Source organism: Lynx rufus, unplaced genomic scaffold (genome assembly GCF_022079265.1).
Source record: "Lynx rufus isolate CCGP_SWC_20201006 ecotype Redwood Valley unplaced genomic scaffold, mLynRuf1.p SCAF_9, whole genome shotgun sequence".
Lineage (NCBI taxonomy): Eukaryota > Metazoa > Chordata > Mammalia > Carnivora > Felidae > Lynx > Lynx rufus.
In genome coordinates this window covers 22,568,604-22,594,177 of record NW_025814897.1, presented here as the reverse complement: position 1 = coordinate 22,594,177, position 25,574 = coordinate 22,568,604, and the positions used below count along the sequence as shown (strand labels likewise).

Genomic DNA, 25,574 nt, shown 5'->3' with positions numbered 1-25,574 from the left:
AGGTCTGAAGTGTCCACTTTCTAATTCTTCAAGCTGCTACAATGGGTGACTAAGCTCTAGATGGGGTACAAGGGTAGTGTGTTGAACCACAAATACCTGTCGAAGTCATGATGCCTATTCCTAAAAAGAACTTTTGTGAACAGGAATCCTTAGATCCTCCTGGTTGCATGGTTAAAACTCAAGCTCTCTCATGTTTAGCAATGTGATCTCCCTTACTTTGTTACTGTTCATCTGCCTCAAATTGCCCTTTGGAACTTGGCAAAAACACAGCCTAATCTCCCTTCGATTCTAATTTCCTAACCACTGCCCTCAGGCCCTCCCCCTAATGAAAATGTACGAAAAGTTCACACTGCTTTTGCGTGCATCTCATTTGAGACTGTGGCCAGATTTCTATTATAGATATGTCTAATCTATCATTTGTGCCTGGCCTCTCAGTTACACTAATAAAACTGTGGATTCCTCACTTCCATCTTTAAGCATCTTCTATAGCCAGTCACAATGCTGGATAAGCATCACTTCATCCACTTAACCTCCCACCCTTCCAAACTAAGACCAGCTTAGTTGTACAAACACTAATTTCAGGCAGCAAAGATGCGGCCACTTAAATAACTATGCCAATTGTAAAAATTTAATCTTAAATAAGGTAATTGCTGATGAAATATGAAGATCTTTGTCAAACCACCCCCACAGCAACCTGGAAGTATTTCTCTGCAATACTACTGACCAAAGATATCACAGATGAATATTGGAAGGAAACCTTATTTTAACTATGTCATTTACATTTTCTTGTGCACAATCTGGTAACAACACCCACTTCCAAGATGCCCATTATTTTAAAACCTTCTATACTTTGAACTTGCTTTTATGTCTCTCAGCAATGAATTTTACATCCTTACTGTCTTGTATGTAATAAACGTTTCTGTTAACCAAATGTCTAACCTCTTGCCAAATGCAAACGTTCAAAACCTAAAAGCCTCTCCCACCCTTCCTGAATATGCAGGAGACATAGATACATACAGACTTTAAAATAAACAATTCCCAATTCTTTCACAAGATGTAAACATGATTATAATCACACACTCCGCACTTTCTTAGGGAACATTTTTTTGGACTAATCTCTCAAAACCACAACCAAATTATCCAAGGCAAAGTCGTGTGTTCCACTTAACCTTTTTTAACGTTTCACAAGGTGATGACTTTTGAAAATCCAACCATTACACACTTGTGGGAAACCAGCTCACGTTTAATTGTGACATTTTAAAATCGGACAAGTGTTTTGACATCTGCCCCCCTCCCCCATATTTAGTCTCTAAAATGACAGGAAAACACCAACCAATCACAGGCTTAATGGGTTTAATAAATTTACCCCTTCAGTTCCTATCTGCAGCACCCAGGATTCCTTTGAAATTCCAGACAGACCCGGCAGCGGCCAGCAGCACACTTCGGACCTCCAGAGTTAAAAGTGCAGGTTCTCTGAGCATTCGGTGTTGTGTGGCACTTGTCCGAAACTGGTACTTCCCTACAGCTGGGGAACTTTCGGTGTACCAGTGGAAAAAAAGCTTTTCCCCTTCAAGGGGAAGAAAATCACTCCTCAAGACCCAGCAGATCTGGCTGTGAGGTCTTTCCTCCTGTCCCATCTCTTCGGGCTTGTTTTTTTGCAGTAGAGCAAGAGAGACCAAAATCTAACCTGAGTTACAAGAAACAAGACAGTGATGGCTATAAAGGGAGTGACCCGGAGCAAATGAGATGCTCCTTCGCCTCCCACGTCCAATATATGTGCTTCACAGAAAAACAACAAAAAAGTAACAGGTCCACAAAATACAACAGCTAGAATTACAAAATCCATTCATCCAGAGGGTGGTGGAAGGCAGGAAAGGGAGTTGGGAGGGTAAATGGCACAGGGAGAAAAAAAAGTATTCAAATCAGTCCAGGCACGGGGGCTGGCAAGTGCTAGAAAAGAGCTGCAGAAAAACCTGTGGTCCATTCAGACCCACCGATGTTAGAAATCCACATACTGGTGTCAGGAAGATTCTGCCTTATGCGCACCAGAGACAAAAATCCCAATTCCTCAGAGAGAAGGGAGTATGCAGCGGGCCCTTGGCAGAGCGGGTCCTGCCTTCTCTGGCAGAGGAGGTGACAAGGAAAGGAGCTCCTACAGCCCCCTTCTGATCCCGCCCATCCCCTCTGGGTGGCAGGCGACTCAGTGGCCTGCAGCAGCCTTCAGTTTGGCAGGAGACGGATGCGGTGAAGGGAATTTCTCGGCAGAGGTTGAGCTACTCAGGGCAGACTGCAGGTAGACCGTCTTGTGGAAAAGTCTGTTGCTTAGGAAAACCACCAAGGAGAAGAGGCGCAACTGGAAAAGGCTGAAAGGCAAGAGACCCGACTTGTTAGATCCCCAGCTGCTCAAACTTCGTGTTTTCACTACTTGACAGCTTATTTTTAAACTTAAAAATTTAGGTTAGGGGCGCCTGGGTGGCGCAGTCGGTTAAGCGTCCGACTTCAGCCAGGTCACGATCTTGCGGTGCGTGAGTTCGAGCCTCGCGTCGGGCTCTGGGCTGATGGCTCAGAGCCTGGAGCCTGTTTCCGATTCTGTGTCTCCCTCTCTCTCTGTCCCTCCCCCGTTCATGCTCTGTCTCTCTCTGTCCCAAAAATAAAAAAAAGAAAAAAAAAAGAAAAAAAAATTTAGGTTAAACATTTTTAAATGACATAGGGGGAAATAGGAGAACTGAAATTCGATCAAGGAAGGACAGACACTAGACACATGGGTTAACAGGCAGCAACCAAAGAATGCACTGGGTCTGATGCGGTCATGAGTACGACAGAATCACCACTGGGAGTGTCAGGCTTCAAGGAAATAAAGTTACATTTCAGGTTAATTCTGATTTGAGGAGTACTTGTCTATGGCTGACTTCAGAGTATAAACATCAAGCCATGTCTGAAGACATCAAATACTACATGTGCTCCATTTTCAAGAGTTTCAGGGGACAGCCAATTACAGAGCCTGCAATTACAGTGAGCAAGAGTGAGCCAACACCCAAAGCAGATCTGAAATGTTTAATACATGTATCCTCACTGACTTCAGCAAAACTGATCAAAGATTAAACTTTTTTTTTTAAACTTCAGGAGTGCTATTATTATTGCTGAATATTCATAGTACTTTTACTATCAATAAACTCATGTAGCCAGATCACATAGCCCACTATAAAAAGTTGGCCATTTTTACAAAAATGGACTTACCCATAGGTATTTGCAAGTGTCTTATGTTCAGTGAACTGTTAAATTTTAAGAATATGTGTAATTCTTTGTAATGTAATGTGCATATATGCCTGGGAAAAATTGGCGAATCCATTCCACAAGTGTTTTTCTCTCATCATAGTGTGTATTAATGTTTTCCTACAATGTAAGAGGCTATTTTTTAAAAAGTCTCATTCCTATAATTGTGATGTTATAGCCCTGATCCTTTACACACAGATAGCTTACATTAGTTACTACATTTTAGCCAACACTGGCTAATACTTACTATGCTTTGCCAGGGGTCTTTGCTTCATTGGCGCTGATAATGAATAGAGGAAAGAGGATGGAGAAGAGGCAGCCACTGTAAACAGAAGGGAAATAGTCACCTTCATGACAGCCAAGACTTTGGAAGGGATATTAGAAGCCCAAAGTTCCCTTGCCTCCGGAGCTAACATCGTGGCTTGATGAAATCTTAATGTTTCAAACATCTCCAAATTTTTTTTTCCCTAAGCACCAGCTACTTTTAACACTGCTCCAGGAGGCAACATAAAAGAGTATGTATGGCATATAGAATCATGCAGGCTAGATTTTAATGCTGACAAACATCTATCTGTCAAGGAGAAAAAGTCTACAGACCCGACAGCCAAGTAAGAATGGAAAATGCCTACCACAGGAGCAGGTATACGGAAGGTGCTCCCTACAATGAGTCTTTATTTTTACTAGTCCCCATCAAGTCCCTCAGGCCAAATTACCTGATAATATATGAGGACTGCATTGCTGTGAGGAAAGCCAAGGGCAAACCAAATCCAAAGTAGTAAGGCCAATTCCTTTCTATGTTTGACAACCGCTGATGCATTTCAATTCCTAAAACAAGAGAGCTGATACAATTAGATCGCTTATTTCCTTTTAGTCAAATGACTACGTAGACAAATTATTTGAGGTCTCAGTTTTAAGTACAGATCTGTCATGTAGAACAGTTAAAAAAAAAAAAGCATACAAATTGGAATTGTTTGAATATGGAAAGGCTTCTGTGCAAAGCTTTTCAGTTCAACAATCACAATTTCAAAGCTGCTAAGAATCATGAATTACCTCATCAGCATCCTTTGTCATGATGAGTCCTGAACAAAGGTATCAAATAAAAGGGCAGCCATTCTCTAGAAATCAACTAACCTCTTCCAAACATAGGACACCGAGACAAATATGCCAAGGTCTTTTAAAACATCCCCAAAAGAATATGAGAGCACTGACATCAAATAATTTCTCTAATTCAGAATAATGCATGCTCTTTTATGCTATCGCATGGCTCAGTCAGACCTACATCAAATTAAGCAGCATAAAGACAATGTTACATTGCCATATCCCCCAGCATCAAAGTTAAGGGTTAAAACCCCTTAAGTGAAAATTCTCTCTTGCCAAAGAGGCTACTTCCTTCCAAAGATGGTTTGCCAATGGCCTAAGTATTGAACAGTTTAAGAAGTCTGCTTCGCAGCACTTCTGGACTGGACATCCTACTTCTGAGTTTCTTTACACAGACTCACCTTTATTGAACCAACGATATTCAAAGCAGTACAGTGAGTAGAGAAGGGACATATGCAGAAGACTAACCAGTTGACCAACAAGGTGGATGGGAAAGAGACTCACAAACATCCCCTGAAGAACAAATATGGAGAATCTTAATTCCAACACTTCAGAGAACTAACACTATTCACCCGCCACTGAGTCCTCCCCCTCTGCCTAGATAGCCTCACAGATGCTCCATAAGGGTCTCAACAGCAGGAGAGTGGACAATGCCCATGAGCAAGGAAGAGCTGGTAAGTTCGTGTTGCTTATCATTTTAGGATTTTTAAATTCTCTATTTGTTTCTGTGAAAAAATTATTTAAAAAGCATTACCTCCCATAAAGCTTATCTGCCCCTGTATAAATGCAACACCCTGTCTTTGTGAAGCTCCCTCTGGTGAATCCTTTTTCAAAATTTGCCCATGTACCCAGAAGGCCAGTCTCACCTGGATGAGGAAAAGAGCCTGCAGCAAAAGGTTGAAGAGCATGTCAGCAATTATTTTGCTGACACTAGGGAATGGGTGAGGCTTCCTCCCTGACACCTCAAATGCTAGGTCAGCTATGTCCTGTAACAGAGAAAGCAGCTCACCAAAACATGAATAAGACGGCTTCACTATCCATTCCCAAAGCTAAGGCCACTGATCTACCATTAGATCCGCCAGGTGAGAAAAGCCCCCGGACATCTGGCCATGAGATGCTTTGAGACTGAGACAATAATTCCATTTTTTTTTTACAAGAGCACAAAAATCACCACTGGCTGCATGACCAACAAAGGTTAAGGCTATGAAATTCTTCCTGCATGGCCACCACTCACAGGCTAAAACCTGCCACCCACCAACCCATCATGTGGCAGCACCCAGACTCCATTCTCTCCTGGACCTACCTGAAACCAAATGGCATTGACAACTTTGCTAAGCACGAACAGAGGAAGTACCCAAAGAGCACTGAAAATGGACGTAAGGAAGAATTCCAGCCACGACCAAACATCTCCATGTAGTGATGGATCACCTAAGAAAGGGGAAAAGAGAGTTGTCACTGTAACTGGAGAAATGAAAAACAAAAAAGACCGAATATGGAACCCCCTAGTTGGTGACTATTCTCCCTCACCACCCCCCACCACACACACACCCTGTGTTTCTTTCCAGCACACGACCATGACTACTTCAGATAGTTTTCCTCTTCGTAGACACATCAAATTCTAGCCACAGCTCTCATTGGAGTAGTCCTAGATATGTGCTGCTTACCTTGAGACAGACCCGCTTACCGGGTGCTGACTGACACATCACAGACCTTTGACAGTACACAGTATAAAGGAAACTACCTGGGTTTAAATCCCAGCTCGGCCCCTTACTAATAGTTTAACCTCGGGTAACTAACTTCCATTTTCTCATCCACGAAAATGATGTTGGTAACAGTACCCACTCAAAGGGTTGTTGACAGGCTTGAGCTAAAAACAGCTAAAGCTCCTGGAACAGGGAAGTGTTCGGTAAACTGAGGGAGACAGGGACAATCCCTCGTACCTCTGCCCCAGGCACGCAGCACACAGCAATGCATATACTTACCAATAATTTGGGCTGTTACTGACTGGAGTACAGGAATAAACACTCGATAAAACAAGAGGAGACTTAACTAAAGGAAAGAATAAAGTAAACATTAAAAGCTCTTCTTTAAAAAGAGTTCCAAGTTTCAGTTCCAAGTTCATTTTCCAGATGGAGGTGCCTTTTCAAGGAGCCCTGAAGAGGCACCAAAACTGGACCCGTTTCTACAGCCTAGTCCTTCTCTAAGGTACAAACCTGACATTGCTTGTAAAAACAGAGGGTCTTAGGGACACAAACATTTTAAATAATATTCAGACCATAATACAGGCACATACTAAATACATAGTAATATTTTAATAAGCAAACATCCGAAAACATCTGTGAAATGTTTGGATTAAGACAAGTTGGATTACATGGAATTCCAAGTCCAAAAAAAAAAAAAAATCTCACTACCCGTTATTCAAAGTACTCAAATTTCGCTTAAGCCCGTGTTGGCTCTCAGTTAACTCTAGGCAACATTTTCTGGTGTGGGTTTTCAATAGTCATCAATTCTAGTAGAATGATAAGACCAGGTGCAAGGATAACCTTGCTCTTGTCCTTCTGCCTTTCCCTTCTGATAGCTGCTCTTCTCCAAAATGCCCCATGTCAAGAGAAACTGTTACCGCTAACATTAAAACTTGTGAATGAGTCGTTTTTTAAAAATAAAGTGTATATTCAGGGCTATCCCTGACATTTACATACAAGTGTTCTTTGAGTGGAAATAAAATCATTGCAGATGCACAGATTCCCAGTTATGGTTTAAGCATGTATCAATAGGTGAAAGCTACTTGTCTCAGTTTCAAGAAAAGAATTGAAAGCTATTAAGAGAGCAACAATCTGAAGATGCTTGTAAGGCACCTGGCATTTGAGGAAAAAGAACTCACCCAGAATACTCCACCATTCCAAGCGCAGCACTGGAAAATTCTACTAACGATACGCGGCTCACTGGAAAAGACCACATGCATTCAGCTAATATGGCACACAGGCCATTTCCAAATCATCATTCACTCACTCACTCACCATTACCTTTTGTTGGTTACCATTATTTTTCCAGCACCTACTGTTCTCTCAATGTTCTCCCAGTGTCAATAAGAAATGGTTAAAAATATTTCTTAGGGGCTCCTGAGTGGCTCAGTTGGTCAGGCGGTTAAATGTCCGACTTCAACTCAGGTCATGATCTCATGGTTCCTGAGTTCAGGCCCTGCGTTGGGCTCAGCACAGAGCCTGCTTCGGAGATCTGTCTCCCTCTTGCTCTGCCCCTCCTCAACTCGCCTGGGAGCGCTCTCTCCTGTGCACTCTCTCCCCCTCTGTCTCAAAAATACATGAACATTAAAGAAAAATATTTCTAGGAAAACAGATTCTTATAATTATTATTTGTAGTTCTCTATTCACCATTCTGTCTTTTTAAAACACCATGACATTATTTTTTAAATGTCAGTTTATATAAATCTCTGCATTCTTTTTTTTTAATTTCTTAAAATATTGATTGATTGATTGATTGATTGGGGGGCGGGAGACGGCTGGATCCCTCAACCCTGAGATCACAACCTGAGCCAAACTGAAGAGTCAGACACAACCAACTGAGCCACCCAGGTGCCCCAAAACACCATGACATTCTGAACAAGCACTATTAGTAGACCCTAGTTTAATTTAATGTGGGGAAAAAAAAAAGAGTCACCCGTAACATTTTTTTGGAAAAAAGTACAAAAAACAAAGGGGGTACTGAAACTCTAAGTGACTATATAAGGTCTTCATTCTACACTAAGGACCAGCCACTTTCTGAAGCGCCCTCCCCCTCAGATATTTTCTGACATCAGCCCCCGCTGCTTACCTCTCTTGCTTCCTTTCTATACTTTGGGCTCTCCTCTGTGCCAGGACACTGCTTGCCCTTCTTCGACGCTGCTCCTCTCTCTTTTGCTGAATCCGAGCATCGAGCTTTGAGATGGTACAAATTCCCCAGATGGAGTCTTTGATTCCCTGTATTAAAGAGGGAGGAATACACATCAGGAGACTTTCCAAAATTACATAAAGTGAAATAACAGTGGAAACTATTGAAATTTCTCTGCTACATGGCTTAAGGGAGACTTAATCTTTTGATATAATTCAAAATTTATAGGAGTTCTAAGAATAGAACTTCCAAATATCCTTTCTCTAGCTTTGCGAAGTAATAATAAATGTGGTAAATTAATTATTTACACATATGCATTTTTCCTATATCAGAATGTGTATTTCTAAGAATGATATTCTTCCATATAAACACAAGTTACCAATTCAAGAAATTTAATACCGAAATACTTGAATCTACAGTCTATATTCCAGTTTCTCCATTTGTCCCAATAATGCCCTCTAGGGCATGTTTACCCTTCACCGTGTCAGAAATCAGTTCAGAATCATATACTACCTTTAGCTGTCATGGCTCTTTAGCCTCTTTCAATCAGAAACAGCTCTGCAGCCTGTCTTTCTTTTTGAAATACAGAGGCCAGTTATTTCATGCTATTCTCTCAATTCAGGTCCACTCACAATTAGACCCAGGTTGCCCCTTTTGGGGCAGGAATATCACAGAAGTGCTGATGTGCCCCTCCCGGTATTACATCCAGAGACACATGACATCTGCCCTTGCGAGTCATGTTAATTTTACATACTCAGTCAAAGGGGTTGTCCAGCTTTTCTCCACTATATGGTTGCAAACTTTTCATCTTGCAATTAATCAGCTATGGGTGGGCAGACAGGGCTGAGACCAGGCAAGTATCCTGCTCAAGTTCTCTGCCCTAGATTTAGTACCCACTGACAATTCTTGCTCAAACCAAGCTTGAAGAACATGGTTGCAAAACAGTGGCTTTCCAATCCCTCTACACTTAAGACTACAGAGCCCAGTATTGCCCTCCCCTATATTCTTTCAGTATTAATCAAATGCCTCTAGTATGTCCTCTATCCTGTGCTAAACTCTAGTGATACTGAGGACAAATTAAACACTGGTCTCTAGAATGACCACAGATGGAGAAAGACTGCAGGATAAGAGCATGCCACATAAGACAGAGATAATATGGCGGTAGAGCTGGAGAAAAAAATGTCCTTAAAGAGTGTATGAAGGGGGAGAAGGTTAAGTCTATTAAGACAGTGACAGAAGCTCTTGCCAACCATATTGGAAGAGCTCCAATAGCAGAAAATTTTGTTAGTGCTACAACCTCCAGAATTGCCTATCACCCAGCCCCAAAAACTACACTCATTCATCCATCCATTCACCCACACATTAAGCATCTTCAATGAGCTAGACATTGGTCATATAAAAATGCTCAATAAATGTATAATTTAGCAGGAAGAGTATACAACCAAAAAACGACAAAAAAAAGTTTAAAATATGTGTCCCAAAAAGTTTATTTCCAGGGTAGAATGGTAGCACTGGGGTATTCAACCTCACAAAGAATAGGAAGAAAAAAGACATTCTGGAAGCAAAAGCCAATCTGGACTCAAAAATGGCATTTTTACCTATTGTTATTAGCTAAAACAAACTTTAGATATAACTCCCAGGATACATAAAAATGGGAATGGGCAAATGATTATGTACTAACCACTGATAGCATAAATTGCCAGTGTGCACCTGATCTTACGAGTCTTATTTTGCTTTTAACTTCTAAATCTTCCACAAATTGTTTAAATATTTAAGGTAGTTAAGTTTAAATGGCTGAGGGCCTTGTATGTGCTAGAACAATGACAAGATCCCCACCTCTGAGATGTTCACAGTCTACTGGGGCAGACAAACATTAAACAGTACATTGTAGACCTGATTCAGGGTTGGAATTTTACAGCACAAGAATGGCAAGATGAGGAGGTAAAGGTATTAAAAGTAGATCTCATTGCATGAAGTCTCTTTGACCCTTCTGAGATACTCCAATTCCCCCTCTTTTACTCTAAAATGTAATGAACTTTTAAGCACTCCCATTGAGCAAGGACTGCCCCCATGCCCCCCCCCCCCAATTGAATGGACCTCTCTCTTGCTCCCAGGAATACAGCTACATGGGCTACAACCAGGGCATTAAGTCTCAGACATCCACTATGATGGAATTGTGTGCTATTGGTTAATTTGGGTTATTAAGTCCTAAACAGATCTTTATGGGACATTTTCCTAGAGTATCATCTGCACCATGTAGAATGGGGAGAAAATAGGTTCTGTAATGCAAATATGAATAGAGTAGGTAATAGTATTATATCAATGTTCATTGTTTAATTTTGACCAGTGGACCAAGGTTACATAACATAACATTAGGGGAAGCTGGTGAAGGATATAGGGCAACTCTTTGTACTATCCTGCAACTTTTGTGTAAGTCTAAAATTATTCCAAAATAAGAAGTTTTTTTTTTTTAATATAAGTATCAGTATACTTTTTTTTGAGAGAGAGGGCAGAAGTGAGGGAGGGGCAGAGAGAGAGATAATCCCATGAGGGGCAGAGAAAGAGAGGGGGGGAGAGTGGGGGGAGGAAGGGAGGGAGGGAGGGAGAGAGAGAGAGAGGGAGGGAGAGAGAGAGAAAGGAGGCTCACCCGAAGCAGGGCTCGTGTTTTACCCGAAGCGGGGTTCGTGCTCACCTGATGCAGGGCTCGAGCTCATGAATGTGAGATCATAACCTGAGCCAAAGTCAGATGGTTAACGACTGAGCCACCCAGGCGCCCCCAAAATAAAAAGCTTTTCATTTCTTTATTTTAATGTTCATTCATTTTTTGAGAGAGAGAGCACACAAGTGGAGGAAGGACAGAGAGAGAGGGAGACACAGAATCCCAAGCAGGCTCTAGGCTCTGAGCTGTCACTACAGGGCCCAACACAGGGCTCAAGCTCATGAGCCATGAGATTATGACTTGAGCCGAAGTTGGACGATTAATTGACTTGAGTCCCCCAGGCACCCCCACTAAAAATCTTTCTAAAGAAAAGGCTCTGGAGCCAAACTGACCAAGGTTCCAATACTAGAGACATGCACTAGATAGGTCTCTCAAGCTTCTGGAAGATGCAGGACAATACTTACTGTCCTGAGTAGTATGGATGAGAATGAAAACCTGCATGTGAAGAACCCAACAAATATAATAAAAATTCCCAAAAAAACCCTAAAGGATTTCCTAGTCGGTTTCTGTAGCAAAAAGATCAAGAGATTACTCGATGACATACTCACCCTGGCAAGGTCCTGGAGAAAGGTTTTGACACTGTCAGCCATCTCTTCACCACCCAAACTACTAACTACACAGGAGAGAGAAGCGTCTCAAAATCTTTCATCATGAAGGACCTGGAAACAGATGGAAAATAATGGGGCAACAAACAGTTATCTTACAGGTAAGTTACCTCACGTACATTTCTACACGATGATGTTTTCCATGTATTTACATCTCTACTCAGAGTGCAGCAGATTCCAGCACTCCCGTAGATACTAACACAGTGAACTAAGTAAAGATACACCTGCAACAGCTGAAACCTGAAATCAATACAATTTTTTTCACGTTTATTTTGAGAGATAAACTAACCACGTGAGCAGGGGAGGGGCAGAGAGGGAGAGAGGAAGAGAGGAAAAGAAGGAGAGAGAGAATTCCAAGAAGGCTCCACGCTCAGTGTGGAGCTGGATGTGGGGTCGATCTCACAATCGACCGGGGACCCAGGCGACCGAAGCAATACAAATTTTAAATTACTTCCCACTCTTTCACTTTTATATGGGGTAAATGTGCTCTTGGACCAGGCCTCCTTAGGCCTTGAAGTCCCTAACTATCCCTCCTACACTTCCCAAATACTTGAGGATTTGATGAGTGATAATTACATTTCAGTATCCTCCTAAGCGATTATTTATGCTTGATGTATAACCTCAAACACCTGAATGAAAACACAAGAGCAAAATCAAAGTTCTAGCAAGAATTACTAAATACTATAATTCATGCACAGGATCCTCTGGTATACAAGTGAGCTTAAGGTACAATGTGAAACTGCCCACCTAGACCACCAAATAAGCCTCCCTCTGTTTTCAACTTTAAATATATACATATATATACACACAATTTTTTTTTAAATTTTTTTCTTTTCAACGTTTATTTATTTTTGGGACAGCGAGAGACAGAGCATGAACGGGGGAGGGGTAGAGAGAGAGGGAGACACAGAATCGGAAACAGGCTCCAGGCTCTGAGCCATCAGCCCAGAGCCTGATGCGGGGCTCGAACTCACGGACCGCGAGATCGTGACCTGGCTGAAGTCGGACGCTTAACTGACTGCGCCACCCAGGCGCCCCAACACAATTTTTTTTTTAACATTTATTTATTGTTGAGAGACAGAGGCAGAGCATGAGCAGGGGAGGAGCAGAGAGAGGGAGACACAGAATCCAAAGCAGGCTCCAGGCTCTGAGCTGTCAGCACAGAGCCCGATGGGGGCTCGAACCCACAAACCGGGAGATCATGACCTGAGCCGAAGTCGGATGCTCAACTGACTGAGCCACACAGGCGCCCCTATACACACAATTTTAATATGCATGCAAGAAACAGTGGACTATAAACTGGGCCAAAAAAGTTCATGTGTATAAACATTCTTTAAAATACTATAACTTTTTCATTTTATGCATTTCTCAGGTGAATGAGAAATCTAGCTTCAAAAATTATGAGAGACTTTCACAAGCATCTTGTATAAAACTCAACTTTCAAAACACAAGCACATTTTGTCACATATATAACCACTTCAAACTGTACCTTGACCCAACTGGACTAGTGCCACCCAGAACCACAAGAACAAGGAATATAGTGGTAGGAAGGCAACTTTCACAACACCATATGTACCACCTGCTCCTGAGGTCAAATCCCATTACTTCAGAATAAAGAGGTTTCTAGGGTAAGAAACTTCTGTTAACACTCCCAGTTGAAAACAAAAACACCTCACAGTGACAGGATAACTCGCTGCCAGGTGAATAATAACTGTTCAAGGATGATACTAGTTTGTAAAGACTATCATGGATTCACTCTTAACCAGCTACTTTCTCATCTATAAATTAAGGATCTTAAAATTCTCCATTCGTCTTTTGAATACAAGGTATAACATGAAAATGGTAACTTCTATATAAACATAATCCCAGTAAACATGAACTAGCTTGGGAATTTAAGGAAGCCAATCACTTAGTCTGGATTTCTCACAGGGCACGAAGCACGGCAGTTCTAGTCCAGCAGAACAGCTGTGTTATCTGAACCGTGGCCATGAACACCTGGTTTCTGCATGTACAAGTGGCAGGTTACCTAGTGGCCAACAGCAGCCTTGGTAGGACAAGTCATTTCAATTCTCTACAGAGACCCTAACAGCCTTCCTTCAGGAATTCTTGGTGATTGTCCGGTTTGACAAAAACTGAAGCATGGAGAAAAACAGAACTTGACACAATTTAAGACCACACAGGAGGAACGTTACAACTGAGCTGGAAGGAATGAAGATGCATCTGGTTCCCATCATTTTACAGCTGGAGGAACTGAGTCTCCAAAGTTAAATGGCTTGCTCAAAATCACAGCAAACGAAAGGCTATTGCAATCTTCAAAACCCTCGTGTTCAGACCCTCTGTCGGGACTTCTTTTTCCTCAAGCTTTGCAATTAGTTTAACCCGAGCCATCCCAGGGACAACTTCTGAACCTAGATCTACAGACGGCCATTAGATTCTCAGCAGTCATTAGAACTTAGTAAGCATCTACTGAGGCACATTCCTGTCCTTTCATTTCTAAGCCACCAAGCCCGGAAAGCAGGAACCTGTCCTAGCCCACACCAGGTGCAGAAAGGGTGAGCATCCTCACGTCTCACAGGGGCTCCACGGATTGCCCCGGGCCCACGGGCTCAGACGCATCTTCGCCTTAGCTCCTTGCCAATTTCGACCGGAAACTAGTCTCCTCCCGCAACCCAGCCGTACACGAGGTGCAGAGCACGCTCACCTCCGGTCACACGCAGAGCTAAACATAGACGCGCCGCACCTGGGGCAGCGTCCCGCGCCCCGGCCCGACCCCGCTCGGGCCCGCACCTTCCAGCCAGGGGTCCCCTCCAGGAGCCCCTGCCCGGAACCCCGCACCTCCGCGCTCGGGGCCTCCCTGTCCTCGCACGCCCTTACCGCCCCTGCCTCGCAAGGCCCCAGCCGCGCGCCCGCTACGCGGCGCCAGGGGCCTGGCTCGGCCACTCTGCACCTACCCGGCCGCTCCGCCGCCCGGCCCCTCGCCCACCGCGCGTCCGCTCGGCTCCTCCTGGCCCCTTCACGCCCGGCCGCCAGCTCCCGCCCGGGCGCTCCCAGGGCCGGGGCCGCTGCGCCCCAACTGGGCATGCCCGGGCCGCACGGGGCCGCTGGGAAGTCGGGCGGGCGCCGAGCCGAGCGGAGACGATCCGAGCCACGCCGCGCCGCCCCGGGTGGCGGGGGCGGGGCCGCAGCGGCGGAGGGGGCGGGGCCAGGCGGGGCGACTGAGCCTGGGAAATGCAGTCCGTGGGCCGGGCCTCGCCCGTCCCGCGCAGCGTGCGAGGAAGCCTAGGACCGCCCGACGCGCTTCCCATACAGCTTTCCTCATCCCGTCCTTCCCGATACCTCAGCCTGTTCTTTGCCCTCCCCAGTATACTCCTGCCTGGTTGCTTTTCCTTCTAAAACCCTACGAAACCTAACAACAGAACGAAATAGAGGTCACCTTGGTTTGTCTGGTTGGAGATTTTTGTAAGCAAAGGGTACTAAGCAAGATGGGTTTAAGTCAGGATCATCAACAAACAGGACAAGCCGCTATGCAGTTTGGCTGCATTAGGTGTGTACTCTGACGGCAAAGTGATGGTTGAGATTAAAAATTTAAAAATAAAGAAATAAAACCTTTTCATCTCCATCCCCACCAGTCCATTTTTACCCCAGGGATGGCCATTCCTTGGGATCCACATTAAGCCTCACCTGCAACCTTTTTCTCTTCTATTCCAAGCCTCTTAAATCTCATTTCCTATTTCTTCTCTTCACTTCCTATTTTCCTTTACCTCTAACTGTGCTTAGAGCTGCTAGTGCTAAGATCACCTATAGAATCAGATTTTTACCACTAGAAGCTATTTAGTGCAACCTCCTATGTGTAGGCTATGAAGCCCAGGTGTCAGGTGACTCACTCAAGGTCAGTGGCAGAGCAAATGCCCAGGACTCCTGACCCTCTCCTCAGTTAAGTGGGCTGGGAGTTGTCGACCTCTCTTCTCCTTGGCCCAACTTCCAGCCCCATGCCAAAATAAGCCTGTTAAAAAATAGTTTGGAGACAAAATGGAAGCAACTTAAGGACTTGGTGGTTGGATGAAGAGGTAGAGAGAAGGGCACATGAATGCTCCTATGTTTCTAGGTTGGCTAACCTGATGGATAGAAAGGTCATTAACTGACATTGGAAATGCAGGACAGGTAAGAATCATGGAGGAAGACAAAGTCAGTTTTACACACGTTGAGTTCCAGGTGCCTGCCATATATACACAAGTGGAAATATTTCAGTAGGCAACTGGATCTGGACTCACGAGAGAGATATGGGTAACAATACAGATCTAGGAGTTGTTGGCATATAGATGATAGTTGAAATGACAGAAGTTGAAGAGATCACCCAAGGAACCACACAGAAAAGAAGCAGCATTGGGGCTATTCAGTCCCTGGAGCAGGCGAATCTTGATCTCAGGGCTGTGAATTTGAGCCCCATGTTGGATGTTGAGATTACTTAAAAAATAAAACCTTCAGGGGCACCTGAGTAATCCAGTCAGTTAAACATCCGACTCTTGATTTCGGCTCAGGTCATGATCTCACGGTTCGTGGGTTCAAGCCCGGAGTCAGGCTCTGCACTGACAGTGTGGAGCCTGCTTGGGATTCTCTATCTCCTTCTCTCTCTCTCTCTCAAAAAGAAATAAACATTAAAAAAAAAAAAACACCTTTTATAGGAAAAAAAGAAAGAAAGAAAGAAAGAAAGAAAGAAAGAAAGAAAGAAAAAGAAATGCAGCAACATAAACTGAAGCCATGGGTATAATAGCTTTTAATGAGTTCTGTGAGTCTTTCTAGAAAATTATTGAAACTAGGGAAGTTCTTGGGAACTCCTGAACTTGCAAGTGGTGTCAGAAATAAGGGTGCTTTTGTAGACTGTGCTCCCTCTAACTTCACAGTTTACCAAAAGGCATACAGAGGAATATTCATAGCAGCACTATTTCCAACTGCCAAATTCTGGAAACAACCAAAACATGTATCAACAGTAAATGGATTAAAAAATGTTAGCATATTTATAAGGCAGAGTACTGTATGAATGAAAATGGATCAATCTTATAAATATTAAATTGGGCAAAAGAAACCAACACAAGAGCACGCATACTGTACATTTCTACTTATAGAAAGGCAAAAAGCAGGCAAAACTAATCAAGGTGTTAGAAATCATATTAATGGTTACATTTGGGAAGGAAGGGGGAAGGGATATGAGGAGGACATTTGGGTTGCTGGTAATGTTCTATTTATTGATCTGGGTGGGAGTTACATGGATGGGTTCACGTAGAAAACTTAGCTCTGCGCTTAAAATTTGTGCTTTTTCTGTGTATATGTTACACTTCAGTTGAAAAGTTTTCATTAAGAAAAGCTTAAATGTGAAAGAGAAGGGCTCTGTCATCAGGTGACTAGAACTAAAAGAGCCTTTTTTTATTTTTTTAAGTTGGGGGAAAATTGAATATTTTTTTCTAAAAAGAAAGAGCCAAATACAAAGGAAAGTTGAAGAAACCAGAAAGAGAAACTAGAGAAATATTCCTGGAGAGATTTGAGAGAGGATAAAATCAAGAGTTCTTGCGGAACTTTGTCTATTTCTTAGGTATAGAAAATTTGTTAGAGGGGCGCCTGGGTGGCTCAGTCGGTTAAGCGGCCGACTTCGTCTCAGGTCATGATCTCGCAGTCTGTGAGCTCGAGCCCCGCGTCGGGCTCTGTGCTGACAGCTCAGAGCCTGGAGCCTGTTTCAGATTCTGTGTCTCCCTCTCTCTGACCCTCCCCCGTTCATGCTCTGCCTCTCTCTGTCTCAAAAATAAATAAACGTTAAAAAAAAAAAGAAAAAAAGGAAAAAAAAGAAAATTTGTTAGAAATATACACTTGTTTTTAATGTTTATTTATTTTTGAGAGAGAGAGAGAGAGAGAGAGAGGGAGAGAGAAAGGCAGGGCGTGAGCAGGGGAGGGGGAGAGAGAGAGGGAGACACAGAATCCGAAGCAGACTCCAGGCTCTGAGCTGTCAGCACAGAGCCCATTGTGCGGCTGTGAGATCATGACCTGAGCTGAAGTTGGATGCTTAACCTACTGAGCCAGCCAGACGCCCTAGAAATACACATTCTAAAGAGTCACGCCAGAGATTTTGATTCAGTGTATCCGGGACGGAACCCAGAAATAGGCACTTTATACCAGTCCTCCAGGTGTTTGTACTGCAGGAGGTCATAACCCTGAGAAACACTGCCCCGAGGCAGTGAGAGGGGTAGAAAGGGCACGATATTGGGGGCCAGATGATTTTTGCACAGTTTTTGATTTACCACTGTACCTTCCATCAGGAGAGTTTTGTATCTTTTGCTTGCTTGCTTTGGTTTTAGTTCCCACAGGTCATATACCATGCAAACCTCTGTGCAACGTTGTTCATTTCTCCAAGCTTCAGATGCCTCATCTGTAATGATAGTATCTACCACAGAGTAATTAAGAATTGAATTAAATTATGTGGAAGGGAGGCTTCTTCTTCTGGCCAACATGTAGCAACAGTCACCCTCCCAACTGAAACAACTACAGAAACAGACAATATACATACACGCAACAATAATTTTCAGATATCGGACATCAGGCAATGTAGGACAATGATCCCCTGAGAGTGGCAGAAACAAGTGAGATGAGCCTACTGTGGGTCCATTTTAGTGCATGGGGGCTGTAACACAGACAGTAGAAATTCAGGTGAACCTAGCGTGCTCCCTGAGGGTAGCAGCTGGAGTTGGGGGTCCCACGGGGCACAGGTGGCTAGAGTTCACAGGGCAGAGCTCTAGAGAGGGAAGAGAGCAGAGAGAGGGGTAGAGGCTCCAGTGAGCTGTAGAGAGGCACCTCATGGGTTTTGCGGAGCACACATCAGTGCATCGTATGAGGAAACTACTCAACTGTGAGTAAGAGCCACCCAAAAGGACTAGAGGAAATAATCCCTGAACCTCACAAAAATGTAAGAATACTTTGTGTTCCCACCAGCCAGAAGGGAAAGAACTTGATAATTAAAGGACATAGGGTAGAATAATGCCCAGAAAGACATTGTCTCAGTAGTGGCAAAAGCCAGCCCTTACCAAAGGCTGTACTAGTCCTACCTAACAAACTTTAAAAAAGCCACCCTCATCCTTGACAGAGAGTGCCAGTGTTCCAAGTATGTTTACTATATCCCAAAAAAAAGCTCAAACATATGTACATGAGGGGTGCCTGGGTGGCTCAGTCAGCTGAATGTCTGACTCTTGATTCCAGCTCAGGTCATGATCCCAGGGTCATGGGATCGAGCCCCGCATAAGGTTCTACACTGAGCATGGAGCCTGCTTAAGGTTCTCTCTCTCTTTCTCTCTCTCTCACTCTCTCTCTCGAAAAGAAATAAATAAATATAATACATACATACATAAATGTGTACGAATACAAAAATATCCAACTTTCTACAAGGAAACATTCACAATGTTTTGACATTTAATAAAAAATGCCGAGGCATGCAAAGATGCAGGAAAATATAATGCATCATGAGGAGAATAACCAATCAATAGCAACAGATCCATAAATGGCACAAGTGATAGAATAAATAAGAACATCAGAAAGAGTTATTGTAATTATATTCCATATATTCAAGAAGGTAGAAAAGAAACTGAGCAAGTTAAGTAGATGTATGAAAATATTAAAAAGGGCCAGATCAAACTTCTAGAGATTTAAACCACGATGTCTGAGATGAAAAATACATTTTATGGAATTATAGCAGATTAGGCATTACAAAAGAAAAAATGATGAACTTAAATACACAACGAGAGAAAATATCCAAAATGAAAAAGAGAGATCCGTGGGCCAGGGACAGGTTCAAGGGATCTAAAGTACAGCACTGGGGTACCAGGGTGGCTCCGTCGGTTGAGTGTCCAACTCTTGATTTCAGCTCAGGTCATGATCTCATAGTTCATGAGTTTGAGCCCGGGATTGGGCTCTGTGCTGACAGCATGGAGCTTGCATGGAATTCTCTCTCTCTCTCTCTCTCTCTCTCTCTCTCTCTCTGCCCCTCCCCTACTCTCTCTCTAAGAATAAATAAATAAACTTTAAAAAATTTTAAAGAAATAGAGTACATGCATTAAGAGTGCTAAAGGAGACTGAAGTGAGAAGTAGAATGGCTGACAATGTCCAAATTTGATGGAAATGATAAACCCAAAGATCTAAGACAAGAGGCACAAGAAACAGGAAGAAAACCACACCAAGGCACGTCATACTCAAATTGCTTAAAACCAGCGATAAAGAGAAAATCTTAAAAGCTGTCAGAGTAAAAAGAAATACTCTGTTTAGAGGATCAGAAATGAGGATGCAAACCATGTGAGAATGCAGAAACATCTTCAAAGTATTCAAAGGAGAGATAACTGTCAACCTGGAATTCTACACCCGGCAAAATGCTTTTCAAAATAAAGGTGACATAAGAGAGCTGATACAGGGATGCAAACAAATACAGGCACATGAATGCATCACTATTCATCATAGTCAAAAGGTGGAGACAGCTTCAATGTGCATCAAGGAATAGAGAAACAAAGTGTGATATACACATACAATGTGTTCAGTCATAAAAAGGAATGAAGTAGGGGTACCTGGGTGGCTCAGTTGATTGAGCATCTGACTTCGGATCGGGTCATAATCTCACAGTCTGAGTTCGAACCCCGTGTCAGGCTCTGTGCTGACAGCTCAGAGCCTGGAGCCTGTTTCCGATTCTGTGTCTCCCTCTCTCTCTGCCCCTCCCCTGCTCATGCTCTGTCTCCCTCTCTGTCTCAAAAATAAATAAAAACATTTTTAAAAATTTTAAAAAGAAGGAATGAAGTATTGATACATGCTACAACCAGATAAACTTCAAAAGCATTATGCTAAGTGAAAAAAGATAGTCACAAAAGGCCACAGATTGCAATAATTCCCTTTATATGAAACATCCATAAAGACACAATGCAGATTGATGGTTGCCAGGGGCTGGAGAGAAAAAGCATAAGAAACTGCTTAATGGGTACAGTCTTTTATTTGGGAGAGATGGACATGTTTTGGAACTATATGGAGGAAGTAGTTGCAAGACATTGTGAGTGGACTATATGCCACTCAATTGTTCCCTTTAAAATGATTTTAGGTTAGGGGCACCTGAGTGGCTCAGTCGGCTAAGTGTCCGACTTCAGCTCAGGTCATGATCTCATGGTTCATGGGTTCAGTCCCCACGTAGGGCTCTGTGCTGCCAGCTCAGAGGCTGGAGCCTGCTTCGGATTCTGTGTCTCCCCCTGTCTCTCTTCCCCTCTCCCACTCATTCTCTCTCTCTCTCAAAAATAAATAAACATTAAAAAGAATTAAAATGATTTTTAGGTTATATGAATTTCACCTCAATACTTTTTTTTATAAGTAAAATAAAGACTTTCTCAGAGATAGAAAAGGTGGGGTGCCTTAGTGGCTCGGTCCGTTAAGCTTCCGATTTCCGCTCAGGTCTTGATCTCACAGTTCGAGCCCCCCGTCGGGCTCTGTGCTGACAGGTCAGAGGCTGGAGCCTGCTTCGGATTCTGTGTCTCCCTCTCTTTCTGCCTCTCCCCTGCTCACACTCAGTCTCTCAAAAATAAATAAACATGGAAAAAAAAAAAGAAAGATAGAAAAGGTCAAAGAATTCATCGCCAGGAGACCTACGCTATAGGAAATATTCAAGGAAGTTCTTCCAGAAGAAAGTTATACCAGTTAGAAACTCAAATTTACACAAAGGACTGAAGAGCTCTAAGAATGGCATATATGTGTATAAAAGATTTAAAAACATTTTTAGGTGTCTTTCAAAACTAGTGAGCTGCTTCAAGCAAAAATAATAATATACTGGAGGTTTATACCGTGTGTAGAAGTAAAATGTATGACAGTAGTACAAAGCCCAGGAAAAGACAAATGATCATATATTGTTTTAAGCTTCGTAAAATGTACACGAATACAATTTTACTTAAAGGTTGACGATGACAAGTTAAAGATGTAGACTGGAAACCATAAAACAACCAGTAAAATAACAAAGCGAAGCGTTATACTTAATAAGCCAACAAGGGAAGTAAGGTGGAATCTTAAACAGACTCAGTTAATCCAAAGGACGGTAGAAAAGGGAAACGGTGGAGACGGAACAAATAAAAGATAAGATGTTAGATTTAAATCTAGTCATAGCAGTAATTCCATTAAATTTAAATGGTTTAAACGTCCCAATTAGGGGCGCCTGGGTGGCGCAGTCGGTTGAGCGTCCGACTTTAGCCAGGTCACGATCTCGCGGTCCGTGAGTTCGAGCCCCGCGTCGGGCTCTAGGCTGATGGCTCGGAGCCTGGAGCCTGTTTCTGATTCTGTGTCTCCCTCTCTCTCTGCCCCTCCCCCGTTCATGCTCTGTCTCTCTCTGTCCCAAAAATAAAATAAACGTTGAAAAAAAAAATTAAAAAAAAAAAAAAAAACGTCCCAATTAAATGTATGAATTTAATGAGAAAAATGCCTCTTTGGCCATAATTGGAATTGGGTATTCTAGAAGTCTTGGCCACAGGGTTCATAGGTAAATAGTAAGAACGAGCCCAAATTCAGTTGGCAAAAATCCGCTTTACAAATAAACCAGTGAAAACATATTTCAGCCATTGGAAGGTATTATGGATAATAGATTATAATGTCTATCAGGCAGCAATTTGCAAGTGACACAGTAGAAGCTTTACTGGAACTAAGATAAATTCTTTTTTTTTTTAATTTTTTTTTAATGTTTTTATTTATTTTTGAGACAGAGAGAGACAGAGCATGAGCAGGGGAGAGGCAGAGAAAGAGAGGGAGACACAGAATCTGAAGCAGGCTCCAGGCTCCGAGCTGTCAGCACAGAGCCTGATGCGAGGCTCAAACTCATGGAGTGTGAGATCATGGCCTGAGCCGAAGTCGGACGCTCAACCGACTGAGCCACCCAGGCGCCCCTAAAATAAATTCTTGATCATCATAACTATGATTAATTGAGGGCTTCCAAGGTATCAGAAACTGGGCTCGTATTTATTTATTTATTTATTTTTATTTTTTATTTTTTAATATGTAATTTATTGTCAAATTGGTTTCCATACAACACCCAGTGCTCATCCCAACAGGTGCCCTCCTCAATGTCCATCACCCACCCTCCCCTCCCTCCCACCCCCATCAAACCTCAGTTTATTCTCAGTTTTCAAGAGTCTCTCTTTTTTTTTAATTTTATTTTTTAAAGTAAGCTCTATGCCCAAAGTGGGACTTGAACTCACCACTCAGAGATCAAGAGGCACCTGTTCTACAGACTGAGCCAGCCAGGTGCCCCTGGGCTTGTGTTTTACATTCCATGCTTTTTTTTTTTAATTTTTTTAAACATTTTTATTTATTTTTTGAGACAGAGAGAGAGCATGAACAGGGGAGGGTCAGAGAGAGAGAGAGGGAGACACAGAATCTGAAACAGGCTCCAGGCTCTGAGCTGTCAGCACAGAGCCTGACACAGGGCTCGAACCCACGGACCGCAAGATCATGACCTGAGCCGAAGTTGGACGCTTAACCCACTGAGCCACCCAGGCACCCCTACATTCCATGCTTAATTTAAACCTCAGGTCAACTCTATAAGAATGGTATGTTATCAATCATTTCTTTCTCAATTAACAGATAAAGGATGAAGATTTAGGGAGGTTAATTAATTGCCCAAAGACAGACAGATAATAAGTGATGAAACTGTTCCAAACACAGATCCATGTTATCCCAAAATTTGTACATTTAACCATTATTCTATATTGTCTCCAAAAATTAGAGAGACTTCTCCTTTATGATGGTCAGTGATTCCAAATTATTATAATTTTTTAATGTCTATTTAGTTTTGAGAGAGAGAGAGTAGAGAGCAGGGGAGGGGCAGAGAGAGAGAGAGAGAGAGAGAGAAAGGATCAAAGCAGGCTCTGCACTGACAGCAGAGAACCCAATGAAGGGCTGAAACTCACGAACCAGGAGATCATGACCTGAGCCAAAGTCAGATGCTTAACTCAGCCACCCAGGCGCCCCACTGATCCCAAATTATTTATCAAGCATCTGCTTTGGACCCAGTCCTGACACAAGTGCTAAGGATATGCAGGTGACTAGTCAGTGCTTACAAGGGGGGGGGGGGGGTCACACAGTATTGCAGGAGACATTTGATAATAGAGGAAACATTTGTATGTAAATAATGACAACATGAAAGTGTAATTTGAGGCTGAATAAGGGACAAGTCACAAGGAAGATTTCTATTGCTTGTCTGGAGATGTCAGGGAAGGGGTCTGAAAAAAGTGACATTCCTGTTGGGTCTTGAAGGGTTGATGGAATCTCTGCAGGCCAAAAGGAAGAATTACCATTCTGGTTTAGGATGAGGGACAGATAAGGTAGCCACAAGCACAGAACTCATGGGAGGAGGAATAGAAAGGAGAGGCTGGTAAGGTGAGCAAAGACCATCATGGAAGGTAGTATAAAAACTGCTAAGGAGTTTTAGCTTCTTGTTTTTACTTTTTTTTTTTTTTTTTGATCAGTTACAGCTAATCAAGTTCATTGTACTTCTCCACTCACAGTACACCTCTCAGCTCATAGTACCCCGCCATCATTGCTCTGGGCAAAGCCTTGCTTGTTTTCTTGTTTTCCTTTCTACATTCCCATGTATCACCAGTCTCCATCCCCCTTTCCCCATATTTTCCTACACAAATGTTCCCATGTGTTTGATATGTATCATGTTATTTGAACATGTTCTTGTAAAACATAAATTATCTTACAACGTGTACATAATTTTAATTTACACAAATGATATGCTATAGATCTCAGCCTGCTTCTAATTTTGTTTTCGATCAGCACTGCTCTGAAGGTCGCACCAAGGTGATATGGACATCTAATTTTTTTTTTAAGTAGGCTTCACCCCCAGCGCAGAGCCCTATGTGGAACTAGAACTCATAACCCTGAGACCAAGACCTGAGCTGAGAGGAACGTTCAAATGTCTCCTCTCTGTAAAGAGAGCTTTTCTTCTATTCTTCCTTTCTAGTCTTATATTCTAATAAACTTTTGCCTGCTGCTCAAAAAACAAAACAAAAACAAAAACGAAAAACAAACAAAAAACTCAAAAAAACCAAAAACCAAAAAACCTGAGCTGAGATCAAGAGCCAGACACTTAACCAACTGAACCACCCAGGTGACCCTGGATGTCTAATTCTTTACCTATTTGTGCCTAAGGAGACGGTTTTGTCTTGACTTTTTCTTGTAGACCCAAAGGAACTGTTCAAACATGACTTGTAAAGTCAAATGTCTACAGGCCCTGTGGAGCCGGCTGAGCAGGATAGACTGGGCGGAGGAAGTTGTCAGTTGGCTCTGGGTAGTTGTTGCTATTTGGCAATGCAGGAAATATTGCAAGATGATACGATTCTTCCAGAGACACCAGAAATCAGGATTTCCACGGAAAATCTTCTGATTTTCTAAGTGTTGGAAAAGCTGAAGTTTCAGCCACGCATTGCCATTTCTTGACTTTTACATTAAGACATTTGAATCAGAGGCACCTGGAAGTCTCAGTTGAGACTCTTGATCTTGGGGTTTTGAGTTTGAGCCCCACGTTGGGTGTAGAGATTAGTTAAAAAAAAAAAACAAAAAAAAACAAAGCATTGGAATCAGGGAAGGAATGAGATCCGCTTTGTGTTTCAGAAATTAGGGGGAGGACAAAACAGAGTAAAAGAGAGAAGACTAAAGATTATGAATTGAGGTTTGAATGTGGATGAATTGAGGGGTTTATGGAATGAAAGTCCAATACTCGCTGCCCAGATGAACCTGGAAAGCATTATGCTAAGTGAAAAAAGCCAGACAAAAAACAAAGATCGCATGATTCCACCTAGATTAGATACCTAGAGTATAGACGGCAGAAGAGTGGTTACCAGGGGCTGGGAGCAGGGGAGACCAGTGAGGGGTATTGTTACATAGTTATGAAGTTCCAGTTTGGGATAATGAAAAAGTTCTGTAGACAGATAGTGATGAGGGTTGCA

The 25,574-nt window shown here is 42.7% G+C and overlaps 1 protein-coding gene across 1 annotated transcript; it reads right to left on the bottom strand.

Annotated features, from left to right (window-relative positions):
- Positions 1-1,222: 1,222 nt before the first annotated feature.
- On the bottom strand, positions 1,223-14,671 carry EI24 (EI24 autophagy associated transmembrane protein). Its single transcript, XM_047070786.1, has 11 exons — positions 14,532-14,671; positions 11,524-11,634; positions 8,200-8,345; positions 7,253-7,313; positions 6,354-6,420; positions 5,675-5,799; positions 5,238-5,357; positions 4,773-4,884; positions 3,987-4,098; positions 3,521-3,595; positions 1,223-2,363 (listed from the first exon to the last, which is right to left on the bottom strand). The coding sequence occupies exons 2-11, from the start codon at positions 11,563-11,565 to the stop codon at positions 2,201-2,203; spliced, it is 1,023 nt and encodes a 340-aa protein (XP_046926742.1). The 5' UTR covers positions 11,566-11,634; positions 14,532-14,671; the 3' UTR covers positions 1,223-2,200.
- Between the last annotated feature and the right edge of the window lie 10,903 nt (positions 14,672-25,574).